Source organism: Procambarus clarkii, chromosome 32, assembly GCF_040958095.1.
Source record: "Procambarus clarkii isolate CNS0578487 chromosome 32, FALCON_Pclarkii_2.0, whole genome shotgun sequence".
NCBI classification, from domain to species: domain Eukaryota; kingdom Metazoa; phylum Arthropoda; class Malacostraca; order Decapoda; family Cambaridae; genus Procambarus; species Procambarus clarkii.
In genome coordinates this window covers 2,274,914-2,291,144 of record NC_091181.1, presented here as the reverse complement: position 1 = coordinate 2,291,144, position 16,231 = coordinate 2,274,914, and the positions used below count along the sequence as shown (strand labels likewise).

General features: G+C 45.3%; 1 protein-coding gene across 1 annotated transcript in view; it reads right to left on the bottom strand.

The window, feature by feature from the left end:
• The window catches only part of LOC138370566 (glutamate receptor ionotropic, delta-1-like), a 159,508-nt gene that overhangs the window by 65,117 nt on the left and 78,160 nt on the right, over window positions 1–16,231 (bottom strand). The window contains exons 4-5 of the mRNA XM_069334953.1: window positions 8,387–8,623; window positions 7,952–8,130 (exon numbers count right to left, since the gene is read on the bottom strand). Coding sequence (XP_069191054.1) covers window positions 7,952–8,130; window positions 8,387–8,623 — 416 coding nt within the window. The remainder of the gene's footprint in view (window positions 1–7,951; window positions 8,131–8,386; window positions 8,624–16,231) is intronic.

Genomic DNA, 16,231 nt, shown 5'->3' with positions numbered 1-16,231 from the left:
GTCCTAGGTTAGGTTGTAGGCCTGGTCGACGACCAGGCTGCGGGGACGCTAAGCCCCGGAAGCACCTCAAGGTAAGGAGTCGCTATGTCATTTTCATATTTGTATTTTTGCCTCTTTTCTCACCCTGACGTATTCATTCCTGGCGCAATGGTATCTTTCTCTGCTCTTTAGTGTCCTGTTGTTTCTATGGTCTCTCCACGCCCTTGAACTTAGTTGTTTTGCTAACGTACATCTCTGATTAACCTGTGGGTTTCTTGTCTGCATTTCATTTAGTTCCTTTTGGACTGGGAAGAAACTTTGCTGCTGCCTCCTTACACTGCGTGATGTAGTCCATCATATTTTGGGCATTCTTTCGTCTGACGAAAGACTGACTGTGACTGACGTCTGACTTCCGTCTTTCGTCGGAGCCGGTCGGCCGAGCGGACAGCACACGGGACTTGTGATCCTGTGGTCCTGGGTTCGATCCCAGGCGCCGGCGAGAAACAATGGGCAAAGTTTCTTTCACCCTATGCCCCTGTTACCTAGCAGCAAACAGGTACCTGGGTGTTAGTCAGCTGTCACGGGCTGCTTCCTGGGGGTGGAGGCCTGGTCGAGGACCGGGCCGCGGGGACACTAAAAAGCCCCGAAATCATCTCAAGATAACCTCAAGATAACCTTTGTTTTATATGCTATATGTGTTAGGAATTTCTTTATCGCCTTATAGTTTCGATTACGGAATGTCACCCTTTTTTGTTTTATGTTCACTTCTCTGAGTACCTTAATCCTACTTTAACCAGGTACTCAAAAATCAGTACACTTATTTCCACGGGGGGCTTCAAAACCAATTTCCCTTAAGTCTGAGTCGTTCAAAATGAAGACTAGGTCGAGTCTCGCTGGTACATCGTTGCCTCTCATTCTTGTGGGTCCCCTAACATGCTAACATAATACGTCACTTGACGTCACTTCCAACAGTTTAGCTCTCTATGTTTCCTCACCTCCATGCGGTTCCTTGTGTTTCCAGTCTATCCTTCCGTGATTGAATTCCTACTTGCTGAGCAGATGGGATCGATTTCTACAGGCAGCCGTAGCTGTTCTCTAAATTATAGTGGTAACTGCCATGTTGTTTCTGTTATACTACTGCCTGGGGTCTTCTGTCATTTGGTAGTGGGTTAAATATCACTGATACTACTACTCTTGGTCCTCCCATCGTTATGGTGTGCTTGTTTGAAGTCTTTGAACCCCTCAGAGCCCGGAATAATCATCTCCTCGAAACACCATTTCTTTCTCATCAGTAGAGCCACTCTGCCTACTCCCCTTCCTTCCTGCCCTTCCCTCTCTTTCTTTATTATAGTGAAGTAATGGGGAAACATCACATTCATTATGATTCCTAAGAGTTTTGTTTTTGAGAGACCAATTACATCTGGGTTCAATTCTTGTGCTCTTTCACTAAGTTCACTTGTCTTGCTTGTGATCACATCGAGTACATTACCTAGAAGCTTGCTCTTGCCCATCCTCAGTTTCTGTTGATTCCACTGGAGTTGAGGGACAAGAGGTGTATGGGAGGGGGGGGGGAAACTAGGAAGAAGGACCTGAGGGACCTGAGGGACCTGAGGGACCTGAGGTGTGAGGGGGTTGGCAGGATCTGATACAAGGGGGCTGGGATGGTATGAGGTTGTGTGGCTGAGATGGTCTGATGTTTGGGGTCAATTAGGACATGGGATGTCGAAGCTGGGGAGGCATGTGGTGGAGGAAGAGGGAGGTCATGGTTTGGGGAATGCAGGCGAGTCTGGGGTGGGTGGGGGGGGGATGCTAGGGTGCTGGTTGGTTTCCCATTCCCCTCTGTTGCTGTTGAGTTGGGGGGCTGTGGTTCCTCTCCCCCTTCGCTTCCTCCATTCTTCTCCTGCCGTTACTCTCTCTTCTTTCGTCAAGTCCCTCTGGAGGAATGCTTTTCTGTAACCTCTCACATGAGACAGATGGCTCTTCCTTGCTAGAATTGCCTCCTTTGAACTCTAATTTGTAAACACTGTGTGTGTGTGTATTCACCTATTTGTGCTTGCGGGGGGGGGGGGGGGGTGAGCTCTGCTCTTTCGGCCCGCCTCTCAACTGTCAATCAATCAACTGTTACTAACTACTAACTAACTATTTTTTTCCTCCACACACACACACACACACACACACACACACACACACACACACACACACACACACACACACACACACACACACACACACACACACACACACACACACAGGAAGCAGCCCGTAGCAGCTGTCTAACTCCCAGGTACCTATTTACTGCTAGGTAACAGGTGCATCAGGGTTATGGAAACTCTGCCCATCTGTTTCCGCTGGGTGCGGGGATCGAACCCCGATCCCTAGGTCCACGAGTGTAGAGCGCTGTCCACTCGGCCACCCAACCCCTGTGTGTGTGTGTGTGTGTGTACTCACCTATATGTACTCACCTATATGTGCTTGCAGGATCGAGCATTGACTCTTGGATCCCGCCTTTCTAGCTATCGGTTGTTTACAGCAATGACTCCTGTCCCATTTCCCTATCATACCTAGTTTTAAAAGTATGAATAGTATTTGCTTCCACAACCTGTTCCCCAAGTGCATTCCATTTTTCTACTACTCTCACGCTAAAAGAAAACTTCCTAACATCTCTGTGACTCATCTGAGTTTCCAGTTTCCACCCATGTCCCCTCGTTCTGTTATTATTACGTGTGAACATTTCATCTATTTCCACTTTGTCAATTCCCCTGAGTATTTTATATGTCCCTATCATATCTCCTCTCTCCCTTCTTTTCTCTAGTGTCGTAAGGTTCAGTTCCTTCAGCCGCTCTTCATATCCCATCCCTCGTAGCTCTGGGACAAGCCTCGTCGCAAACCTCTGAACCTTCTCCAGTTTCTTTATGTGTTTCTTTATGTGTGTGTGTGTGTGTGTGTGTGTGTGTGTGTGTGTGTGTGTGTGTGTGTGTGTGTGTGTGTGTGTGTGTGTGTGTGTGTGTGTGTGTGTGTGTGTGTGTATTCATCTAGTTGTGCTTGCGGGGGTTGAGCTCTGCTCTTTCGGCCCGCCTCTCAACTGTCAATCAACTGTTTCTACTCCTATTTTTTTTCACCACACCACACACACACACACACACACCAGGAAGCAGCCCGTGACAGCTGACTAACTCCCTGGTACCTATTTACTGCTAGGTAACAGGGGCATAGGGTGAAAGAAGCTCTGCCCATTTTTTCTAGCCGGTGCCCGGGATCGAACCCGGGACCACAGGATCACGTGCCCAGCGTGTTGTCCGCTCGGCCGGCCGGTGTGTGTGTGTGTGTGTGTGTGTGTGTGTGTGTGTGTGTGTGTGTGTGTGTGTGTGTGTACTTACCTAATTGTGCTTGTGGGGGTTGAGCTCTGGCTCTTTGGTCCCGCCTCTCAACCATCAATCAACAGGTGTACAGGTTCCTGAGCCTATTGGGCTCTATAATATCTACACTTGAAGCTGTGTATGGAGTCAGCCTCCACCACATCACTTCCTAATGCATTCCATTTGTCAACCACTCTGACACTAAAAAAAATTCTTTCTAACGTCTTTATGGCTCCTTTGGGCACTCAATTTCCACCTGTGTCCCCTAGTGCGTGTTGCCCTTGTGTTAAAAAGTCTGTCTTCATCTACCCTATTAATTCCTCTGAGAAACTTGTATGTGGTGATCATATCCCCTTCTAACTCTACTGTATCCCAGTGACGTGAGGTTTAATTCCCGTAGTCTCTCCTCGTAGCTCATACCCTTCAGTTCTGGTACTAGTCTGGTGGCAAACCTTTGAACCTTTTCCAGTTTAGACTTATGCTTGACTAGATATGGACTCCATGCTGGAGCCGCATACTCCAGGATTGGTCTGATATATGTGGTATATAATGTTCTGAAAGATTCCTTACCCAATTATCTAAAGGCCGTTCTTATGTTGGCCAACCTGGCATATGCCGCTGATGTTATCCTCCTGATATGAGCTTCAGGGGACAGGTCTGGCGTGATAACAACCCCCAGGTCTTTCTCTTTTTCTGACTCTTGCAGGATTTCATCTCCCAAATGATACCTTGTATCGGGTCTCCTGCTCCCTACACCTACCTTCATTACATTACATTTGCTTGGGTTAAACTCTAACAACCATTTGTTCGACCATTCCTGTGGATTGTCCAGGTTTTCTTGAAGCCTCAAGCTGTCCTCCTCTGTCTTAATCCTTCTCATAGTTTTGGCGCCGTCAGCAAAAATTGAGAGGAATGAGTCTATATCCTCTGGGAGATCATTTACATATTTCCGAAACAGGATAGGTCCGAGTGCAGAGCCCTGTGGGACTCCACTGGTGACTTCACGCCAATCTGATGTCTCACCCCTCACTGTAACTCTCTTCTTCCTATTGCTTAGGTACTCCCTTATCCACTGGAGCGCCCTACCAGTTACTCCTGCCTGTTTCTCCAGCTTATGCATCAGCCTTTTATGAGGTACTGTGTCAAAGTCTTTCCGACAGTCCAAAAAAAATGCAGTCCGCCCATCCTTCTCTTTCTTGCTTAATCTTTGTCACCTGATCGTAGAATTTTATTAAGCCAGTCAGGCAAGATTTATCCTCCCTGAACCCATGTTGATGGGTTGTCACGAAGTCCCTTCTCTCCAGAATTAGTACTAGGTTTTTTCTCACGATCTTCTCCATCACCTTGCATGGTATACAAATTAAGGACACTGGCCTGTAGTTCAGTGCCTCTTGTCTGTCGCCCTTTTTGTATATTGGGACTACATTAGCCGTCTTCCATATTTCTGGTAGGTCTCCCGTTTCCAGTGACCTACTATACACTATGGAGAGTGGCAAACAATGTGGTCCTGCACACTCTTTCAATACCCTTGGTGAGATTCCGTCCGGTCAAACAGCCTTTCTCATGTCCAGCTCCAATAGGTGCCTCTTGACCTCATCTTTTGTAATTTCGAACCCTTCCTAGGTCGCCTGGTTAGCTGCCACCTCTCCTAGCGCCGTGACTTCTCCTTGTTCTATTGTACAAGAATGTAACAACTCTTGTATATATCTCAAAAAAAAAAGAAAAAAAAAAAAAGACCTTCTGGAACCTTTTGTTGAGTTCTTCACACACCTCTTTGTCTTTCTCTGTGTACCTGTCCTCACCCGTTCTAAGTTTCATCACCTGTTCCTTCACTGTTGTCTTCCTCCTAATGTGACTGTGTAGTAGCTTTGGTTCGGTCTTGGCTTTATTAGCTATATCATTTTCATACCTTTTCTCAGCTGCTCTTCTCACACTAACATATTCGTTCCTGGTTCTCTGGTATCTCTCTCTACTTTCTGATGTTCTGTTATTACAGAAGTTCCTCCACGCCCTTTTGTTCAGCTCCTTTGCTTTTATACATTCCATATTAAACCATGGATTCTTCTTTTGCTTCTCTGTTTTTTCCTGTCGGGCCGGGATAAACCTGCTTACAGCCTCCTGACACTTTTGGGTGACATAGTCCATCATGTCTTGTACGGACTTAGTTCTGAGCCCCATTGTATATCCCTTAAGAATATATTCATCTCCTCATAGTTTCCCTTTCGGCACGCCAGCCGTTTGTTTCCCAGCATTTTTTTGGGGGTGATAATTCCTAGCTCAACCAGGTACTCAAAGCTCAATACACTATGATCACTCATTCCAGAGGGGGCTTCCAACTTAACTTCCCTTATTTACGACTCATTTAAGGTAAATATCAGATCAAGCAAAGCTGGATCATCCACTCCTCTCATTCTTGTCGGTCCCTTCATGTGTTGACTTAGAAAGTTTCTTGTTGCCACGTCCAGCAGCTTAGCTCTCCATGTTTCTGGTCCTCCATGTGGGTCTCTGTTCCCCAATCTATATTCCCCAGGTTGAAGTCTCCCATGAATAGTAGTCTGGATCTGTTCCTGCTAGCCATAGAAGCTGCTCTCTCTATTATATTGATGGTGGCCAAGTTGTTTCTATCATATTCCTGTCTGGGTCTTCTATCGTTTGGTGGGGGGTTATATATGACTACTACTATAATTTTCTGTCCTCCAGTTGCTATGGTGCCTGATATGTAGTCACTGAAACCTTCTCAGCTCTGATTAACCATCTCTTCAAATCTCCAACCAAAACACACACACACACACACACACACACACACAGTCTGGGTCTTCAGTCTGGCCTGTGTGTGTGTGTGTGTGTGTGTGTGTGTGTGTGTGTGTGTGTGTGTGTGTGTGTGTGTGTGTGTGTGTGTGTGTGTGTGTGTGTGTGTGTGTGTGTGTGTGTGTGCTCACCTAGTTGTACTCACCTAGTTGTACTCACCTAGTTTTGCTTGCAGGGGTTGAGTTTTGTCTCTGGTCCCGCCTCTCAACCGTCAATCAACTGGTGTACAGATTCCTGAGCCTACTGGGCTCTATCATTTCTATATTTGAAACTGAGGATTGAGTCAGCCTCCACCACTTCACTTTCTAGTGAAGTTTTTATTAATTTATTAACTACTCTGACAATAACAAAATTCTTTTTAATGTCTCTGTGGATCATTTGGGTACTAAGTATCCACATGTGTTCCCTTGTTCGTGTTCTACCCGTGCTAAAGAGTTTGAGTTTGACCTTTGTTGATGTCCAGAACACCCCCGTTAAAGAGCAGAGGTGCTACAGGTACTCTGAGAGAGATCTATCTACATCAGAGGCCCGAGACTGTTCAACACGCTTCTACTACACATAAGGGGTATAACTGGCCGACCCCTCACAGTGTTCAAAACAGAACTGGATAAACACCTCCAAAGGATACCGGATCAACCAGGCTGTGGCTCGTCAGGCGACGAGCAGCCGCGTCCATCAGCCTGGTTGACCAGTCCAGCAATCAGGAAGGCTGGTCTTGGACCAGGCCGCTGAGTCGCTAAGCCCCGAAAACACCTCAAGGTAACCTGAAGGTAATTCAAGGTAAGGAAACATGGTCAATTCCCCTGAGAATTTTGTAGGTGGTTATCATGTCTTGCCTTACACCTCTGTTCTCAGAGGAGGGACGTGAAGTTCAGCTTCCTTAGCCTTTCATGCCTCTCAGTTCCGAGACTAGTCTGGTGCCATACCTCTGAATCTTCCCTAACTTTGTCTTGTCTTTAACTAGGTATGAACTCCATGCTTGAGCTGCATGTTCCAGGATTGGTCAGACATAAGGGGATGGATAGAAATATAAATAGATGGGTGGCTGGGTACATAGGTGGATGGATAGATGAAAAGACAGATGGATAGAAAGATGAGTAGGTTCGTGGATAGACAGATGAAAATATAGATAGAAACCTATATTGAATGATTGAAAGATGGCTGCACTGTTGGATGAATAGATAGAAGGGTTGATAGATGGATAAAGTGATGGACAGATGGATGGATGAATGGATGGATGGATAGAAGGATCGATAGATTGATAGATGTATGGAAAGGTGAATAGATGGATTGACGGATAGATATGTACATGGATAAATAATTGTATATGTGGAGGCAAGATGAGTGGATTGATGAATAGATAAATGGATGCATTGATGCCAAAATGGGTAGATGGATGGACACATGAATATATTTATTTTTAAATAGATTGATAGACAGATACTTAGATAGAGGATAGACTGATATATGAATAGATGGATAGATATAGGGATAGATAACGGGTTGGATAGATAGATGAATTGATGGATGGGTAGATGCATAGATGGATAGGTGTATGAATGGATTGATAGAAGGACAGATGGAAAGCAGACAGACATATCCGGGCAACGCCCGGTAACGTCCTAGTAGTCATGTGCAAATAAAAAGGTGATCTCACATTAAAGGAGTGAGAACATGTCTTGAGAACCAAATAGTTGGGAGAACATATTTTGAGAACCTGAGGGTTGGGAAAAGCCACTGCACAAGAAAGTGATATTTAGCTAAAACAATCAACTTTTGTTTGCCACAACTGTATGGTATTTACTCACCTGAACCCCCACCCGAAGAAAGCAAATATTGAGAACCCTTTTTTGCTTATATAGAAAGGAGTATTTCCTTGGTCGTCAGTGTAACGGGAGGCGATGAGTATTGCGATATAGTTGTAGAAACTGATCAATGTGAACCTCCCAGCTAGAACCTTGTGCAGCGCCTCCTCTGCCGGCAACACCTGTAGCCGCGCACCAACACAATTACGTGTTGTGTTTTCAAGCTCAGCAATGCTCATTAAAATTGCATTTGATTCATATACTTAGGCGGTGACTTTCTTGTGTTAAACAAATTTGACACAACTAGAAGATTTTTTTTACATTATTTTATTTATATATATTTTATTTTATTTAATCATGTAGAATATATAGTCTGCATTGGATGAATAAAGCACAACTATTATTGGTATTCGTCAGTTAGGGAAATTGTTGGCTGACCTGCATTCCTTTGACTATCTTCTTCACGACCGGACGAGTGTGTCCTGAGAAGTATTCATAAGATGCTCCCTTATACATCCACGCTTCTGTTCCCCATTCCCAGTTCTTCTGCCTCACCACATCCTCGAAGTTCTCCTGGGGCCTTGTGGTGCCCTGGACGGTCAGGTAGGAGATCAGCGCCGACCGATAGGCTGTGCTGATCACCACACAAAACACCAACCACCAGCCCACCAACACCTGTTAGCAGTGTAGAACATGGTACTCCATCAGTAACTCGTCTTTACATTTCAATGAAGAAACTAGGCATACTGTAAGTGAAAGAACGTGAATTGCTCCTTAATCTGAAGGATAACAGTTCATCAATAAGCAAATGACTTCACACAACACAGTAGTCCATCAATGTAATGACTTATTAGCAAAATATGACATTCTTAAAACCTGTCCTGCTACCATAACAGTCACATAATTATTATTCCATTTATCCAAATAATGTTGAATATTTTATTAACTGAAAATAACCAAAGTCTGTTGAAGCCCTGCAAGAAAATACAATATTGGGTATTGGTGAAATCATCTTCAACTAACCATTACGACAACTCAATATTAGAGCCTTCAACTACTTGTAAACTTTGAATAGGAATTAGGGACACTTGCAGAACCCAATAATATTGTGCAGTTAGTCAGGGCGTACTGTGAACTTACCATTAGGTAGGAGTTAGGGACACTTGTAGAACCTACAAATGTTGTATAGGTAGTGTTATGATCACCAACAGTCCTCTCTGGCCTCAAGAATCATTTTGCCCCAAGATCACAGATGATTTGTTCATTTGACCCAGACATTAATTTAAGTTAAGAAAGAGCGCTTCTTGTGCGCAACTTTGGAGAGTATTTAGTTGAGAAGAGGTGAAGTTTTTTTTTTATTATTTTTATTTTTACATGCAAGCATGCGTATAATGTACAATAAAAACAGAACAAATATAACATATAACAAAAGTACAAAGCACTCACACGTACAATGACAATGGAACAAATCAAGAGAAGACCAGCCAGAAGGGCTGACCACAAAACAAAAATGCATATACAAACATAACACAAATATAAACACAGCGTAATACAAACATAAGGGAAACAGAGAGGCGAGAAACATACAAAACAAGTCTGCTAACACCTCACACACATAATGCACACATAACAAAGAGCACACCCCAACAGCCTGAAGGGCACACAAGATGACAAACAAGCGCACACGACATCCACAACCGAACACACAAACGCATAGGAACCGCACACCCCCCCACTAGCCATACAAGAAAACCCACAATACAAACCAGAGCACGCAGGAACCGGGAAACAATACCCACCCCACCCACTCACATACACACCCCACAACCAGGCAACACAAAATACATAGAAATCACTTGCGAGGAACCTCGTGAGAAATGTACTTCTCCGGGAAAAGATCATGAGGATATTTCGCCTTGTAAGCTTCCCACACTAGATCTTCAAGGTCGGTAGGGTTTGCGATCCCCCGCTCTCGAGCGGGTATCATAAACTCGGGAACATCTATATCCGGCGGCATCGGCCAACGCCAAGGTCACTGACGCAAGTCGCATAACGAGACTGGGGAGCGCCAACCACGCCCTTCGAGGAAGCAGATGACACCGGAGAAGCGGACGAGGGTCGCCGAGCCTGCCACGCCTTCTTCATCGGAGCAGGTGCCGGACGCTGAGACGATAGCACTTCCACGGATACCGCAGGAGACACGGAAGGGACTGCAGGAAACGGAAGAGACGGCAAGACCGCTGCCGAGGAAACGGGTAACGAGGAAGGGGCCACAGAACATCCAGAGCGAGCATCCTTTCTCAACATCACTACCAGGCCACCCCGCTCACCACCAACTACAGCAGGGGGAACCACCGCCCACGAAGAACCGGAGCCATCCGACGCAGGCAACGCACCTGAAGCAGGACCCTCGGACACCGGACCAGAAGTTGAGGCCGAAACGCCGGCACCGGCATCCTCAGGCAAGTGTACCTCCGCCACCACCGTAGTGTGCACCACATCCGGAGCCACTCCACCGTCAACGGAAGGACGACACTCGTCGAATTCGCCAACATCAGCCCACGCAGAAGAACGCCGGGAACGCTTAGGCTCGGGCCGCACATCATCAGACCCGGAGGCAGACTCAGCGACCCGGGCAGCACCAACCGAGCGAACCGACGCACGCCGCAGCACGGCAGCCTCCTCAACCACACGGGGCACCAGGCCAGGCACAGGAGGGAATGCCGGAACCACCTCATCTCCCAGCACAGCCGGAACAGACGGCGAGGGCGCAGGGACCGGGACAGACACAGCAGAGGAAAAACTGGAAGACGAGGGGTCCGAGCAAACGGCAGGCGGAAGAGGCTCAGGGACACCAGCTGGAGCACTAGGCGAGGACCCAACCTCCGGAGGAGATGCGGCAACAACAGGGGGCGCAACAGGCGGAGCAACAGCTACTACAGAGGGCACCTCCTCAGCCGAAGAGACGTCCATACCCACCGAATCATCCCCCACAGGAAGGGGCGGAAAATCCTCCTCACTGAAGAGATTCACTGGTGCAACAGCAGGCGCAGAACAGTCAGCAGCCTGATGGCCCAAAAGACCACAACGATAACACGTCCGCGGCTGACGGGCGTAAAGCACCCGAACGTTGTACCCCATAAGGCGCACAGAGGACGGAATATCCGCCCGAAGTCTCATGCCCAGGGTGCGAATGTTAGACCTCACACCCTTAAGAGGACTAGAAGACACCACGTTCACTCTCACACTAACAACTGCGCCAAACCGGCCGAAATACCGCCGTAGCAGAGCCTCTGGAAACTCCAAGGGAGCCCCATGCACACTGATGTAAGTGCACCACTCCTATCCGAGAGGGTGACAGTGCCCGCACCATCCGGCAGAGGCAGTGTCCGCCCCTCGTATCGCCGGAGAAAATTGCGATACGCCACCTCCTCTGCAAACTTCACAATTGCCCTACGGGCCGTTACCAACTCGACCCCATAAATCGCAAACACAGGGACAGAGAGCATTTCACAAGCCAGGGCAATCTCCGGGTAACCAGCCCGCACAGAGAACTCAAGTCCCACAGACTGAGCCCGGACGACAGGGGGTAGAGGGACCCCCATCGTAACGCCACGTCAGCACAGGCGAGCAGAGATACACCCGCCCCCAACCTTCCGAAACGGGCAAACAACACCAACTGCTGGAGCGCCGATTCACACGTCCGCCCCGTACCGAAGCTAGGGCCAGACTCTTCAAAAGGGGTGAAGTGGGACAAATTGCAGAACAAAATTGCGACTAGGGGAGAAGAGGACATCCGGGAACTCACTCAGTGTGGCGACATATGCCTTGGGATCACACAACGAGATAGATGAGTGGTGGTCGCCCAGCAAATCATCGACGATCTCTGTGTCGTCGTCGGCGGGCGCCGAGCCGAGCTCAGTACAGATCGGCTCACTGACGGGCCAGATTTCAAACGAGGCAGACCTAACTTTGGTGATTTATTAATCGAAGCGTTAGTAAGAAGACACCTGTTGTTGTTCTTCAGCTGTATCTTGCTCTGGTTAGGCCCCATTTAGAATATCCAGTTCAGTTTTGGTCGCCGTACTATAGAATGGCTATAAATTCACTCATTTATTAATTTATGTTTTTCAAGATGAAGACAAATTTTATTTGCAATTATCGATTCGAGTAACTTTCCCACAATAGACGTTAGGCTAATTGGTCGATAGTTTGACACAAGTGATCTATCTCCTTTCTTAACAATTGGTATCACATTAGCAACTTTCCATAACTTTGGCACTCTGCCTAACTCCATTGATTTATTAAATATGGTCGACAGTGGCTCGGAAAGCTCCTCTTGGCATTCTTTAAGCACCCTGGCAAACACTTCATCCGGCCCTGGGGATTTGTTTGGTTTGAGTTTAACTATTTGTTTAATTACATCCTCCCTGGTAACTGCTAAACTAGTCAACCTGTCCTCGTCCCCACCCACATATACTTGTTCGGCTGAAGGCATATTGTTAAGTTCCTCTTTAGTAAATACAGATATAAAATATTTATTAAAAATACTACTCATCTCTTCATCATTATCTGTTATTTGACCTGTCTCAGTTTTTAATGGACCTATCCTCTCCCTAATCTTTGACCAGTATAACTGGAAAAACTCTCTAGGATTTGTCTTTGCTTGCTCTGCTATGCGAACTTCATAGTTTCTTTTTGCTTTCCTTATCTCTTTTTTAACATTTCTAACCAGTTGTACGAATTCCTGTTCTAAAGTGACCTCCCCATTTTTAATTCTTTTGTACCAAGCTCTCTTTTTACCTATAAGGTTCTTCAAATTCTTTGTTATCCACTTTGGGTCATTAGTATTCGATCTATTCAATTTATATGGTATACTACATTCCTGGGCTTTGCTTAGAATATTTTTAAATAGGTTATATTTTGAGTCCACATCGAAAATCCCTTTTACGTCACCTATCGCTGGGTTCACGTCCAGCTCCAAGACCGGCCCACACCCCATACCCAAGACTTTCCAATCTATTTGACCCAATAAATTTCTTAGGTTATTGAAATTAGCTTTTCGAAAATTAGGTACTTTAACTTAATTTTCTCCTACAGATCTATTTAATTCTATGCTAAATCTGATTTCTTTATGAACACTGTTCCCTAGCTCACTCCCTATTTCGATGTCCTTAATTTGTGTTTCCCTGTTAGTTAACACTAAATATAAAATATTATTTTCCCGCGTTGCGTGAAAATGTGTTGCGTAAGAAAGCAATCGTCAATTAATTCTAGAAAATCTTCTGATTCATTATTCCCTGTTTTGTTCAACCAGTTTATTTCACTAAAATTAAAGTCACCCATGACATAAATACTGTTAGATCTAGATGCTCTAGATATTTCATCCCATAGATGCTTTGCTTCCATTCTGTCTAAATTTGGTGGCCTATATATAACTCCTATTATAATGTTATTTGCTTTTTCGTTTAATTCAATCCAAATAGTTTCTGTATGTAGCTCAGTTTTGATTCCCTCTTTGAGACTACATTTCAAATTGTCCCTAACATATATGGCTACTCCCCCTCCTCGTCTAATATATCTATGTGTGAAATAGCTTAAATCCATTTATTTGATATTCAGCTAATAGTTCTCTATTTTCTACATTCATCCACGTTTCGGTAAGTGCGATAATATCTATTTTTCTGTGCAGACAAGAGCATTTAAATCGTTTATTTTATTTCTTAGACTTCTACTGTTAGTGTAATATACCCTAATTGAATTGTCACCCTGAGGCCCCTCAATTTCCCTGATCATTTTGCCAATTCCTGTCTCCCTCAAACATATACTTTTATTACCTCCTTCCTCCAAATCAATTCCCATACCACTATCTACTAACAGTTTAAACCCAAACACCTCTAACTACTGGTTTCAACGAGTTCGCAACAGCAACAACCCCAGCCCTCGATAGATGCACTCCATCACGAGCATACATTTCATTTCTTCCATAGAAGCGTTCCCAGTTGTCTATGTAAGATATTGCACTTGATTTGCAATATCTTTCCAGCCGGCAATTGACACCAAGTGCCCTCGACATCCATTCATTTCCCACTCCCTCTCTTGGAAGAATGCCACATATGATCGGGATTCCTCTGTTACGGCCCTACTGGGACGCAACAAGGTTCTTCTCTGATGGTAGTAGAGTTTGGGACTCTGGCCCTAAGTTAGTAGAGGCTTTCAAGGGGTGTGTTCCGTAATGCAAGTCAAAGCCTATCAAGGAAGGTACATTGAAGACAAGTATTCTAATTTATATATATATATATATTCCATCCACCGTAATTTAAAGTCATAAAAGGGAATTATTACTACACAATGTACAATGAGGTCTCCCTCTCTGAAGACGCTCAACACTCGGCGATGCTTCTTCTGGGTAGCCCTGGTCTCTGCTTCCGTGGCTCACGATGAATCCACGATAACTCTACGACGAATCTACCCTGGCCACAGGCCAGCCAAATCACAGTCCCACTGGGTGCCCCGTCGTGATGGCCTTAACCACAATCCAGCCTGTAGCTGGCAGGTACCGGTCAGCCTCGCTGTCAGGGCCACTCCACAACTAATACTAGGGTTGCGAGCCCTAGGCAGGAGCCTCGTGTAACCCGATGATCACTCTCCTTATTAAGCACCACAGTGGCTAGTCTCTTCAACCAGCCAGCCTCGGATAAGGCGATTCCCGACACTGCCCACGCCTCAGGCAGGCTATTACACTCTCAGAGTTCGTCCGGGGGTGGCTCACAGCTTCTTCAAAACAGACTCGTAAAGAGACCTTGGCTGCCTTGGGTAGACTGGTCCATCATCCAACACAGCAGTCCCAGGTCGACTCTGCAATCAGACACGTCATTAATACTGGGACGCTTCACTCACAAGCTTAGACAGAATCGTCCACCTCTTCACTCCATAGATAGCGTTCACTGTCTAAGCACTACCTCACCAGAGGTCAGCAGCGGCTATGTCATGAGCTGACTAGGACAGGAATCCAACACTTATTGCTGACCTATCCTGTCACCACTAGATGGCGTCGTCCATTTGGAGTGGGTTTCGGGATCGGACTCACAGATGGCGTTGTCGTCGCTGCTCCGTGCTCCGACGCTGAACTCGGGTCCGTAACATCCTCCCTTGCTCCTAACTAATTATGTTGCTTTCTTGAATCTCTGTATTAGTTCCTCACTCCTAACTCAACTAACATCATTACCCCCAGCACTAATACAAATAATGGGTTTGTTCCCATTTCCCGTCATAATATCTTTCATGTTTTCAACAATATCACCAACACCAGCTCCCGGATAGCAAACCCTTAACCTGTTCCCCCTATCTCTGGCACAAAACGTTCTGTCTAAATACCTCACCTGGGAATCTCCCACAACCAAAATTCGCTTCGTTCCTCTACCATAGTAGAGTCAGGGCCCTATCTAGATCATCTAGATAGGGCCTCTATGGTTCCTCTACCATAGTAGAGGAACATTTCCACTCCTTTAGTCTACCATATTTAATGTCTACCATATTTAATAGTCTACCATATTTAATAGTCTACCATATTTAATAAATCAATAGAGTTAGGTAGAGTGCCAGAGTCAAGGAAGGTAGCTAATGTGATACCGGTTTTTAAGAAAGGAGATAAATCACATGCGTCAAACTATCGACCAATTAGCCTAACGTCTATTGTGGGAAAGTTACTTGAATCAATAATTGCAAATACAATTCGTCTTCATCTTGAAAAACATAAATTAATAAATGAGTCGCAACATGGTTTTACAAATGGCCGTTCATGTTTATCAAATTTGCTAACTTTTTATTCCAGCATAGTTGAGGCAGTTGATAGTGGTAAGGATTGTGATGTTTTGTACCTTGACTTTAGCAAAGCTTTTGATTCAGTGCCACATGAATGACTAATTAAAATAATAGAAGAACATGATATTGGGGGTGCTATATTAACTTGGATTAGGGCATGGCTATTCCAAAGGATACAGAGAGTTAGTATAAATGGGGTTAAGTCAGAGTGGGAAAATCTTGTAAGTGGAGTACCTCAGTGCTCTGTCCTGGGACCTCTGTTGTTTATAATATATATAAATTATTTAGATTCAGGTTTGAGTTGCAACATTTGCAAATTTGCCGATGATACGAAAATCGGTAGGGAAATTAATTCGGAGGAGGACTCACTATCACTTCAAGTTGATCTAGATAGGGTTTTGAAATGGTCAAATGATTGGCAAATGCAGTTTAATGCTGATAAATGTAAAGTTCTGAGGC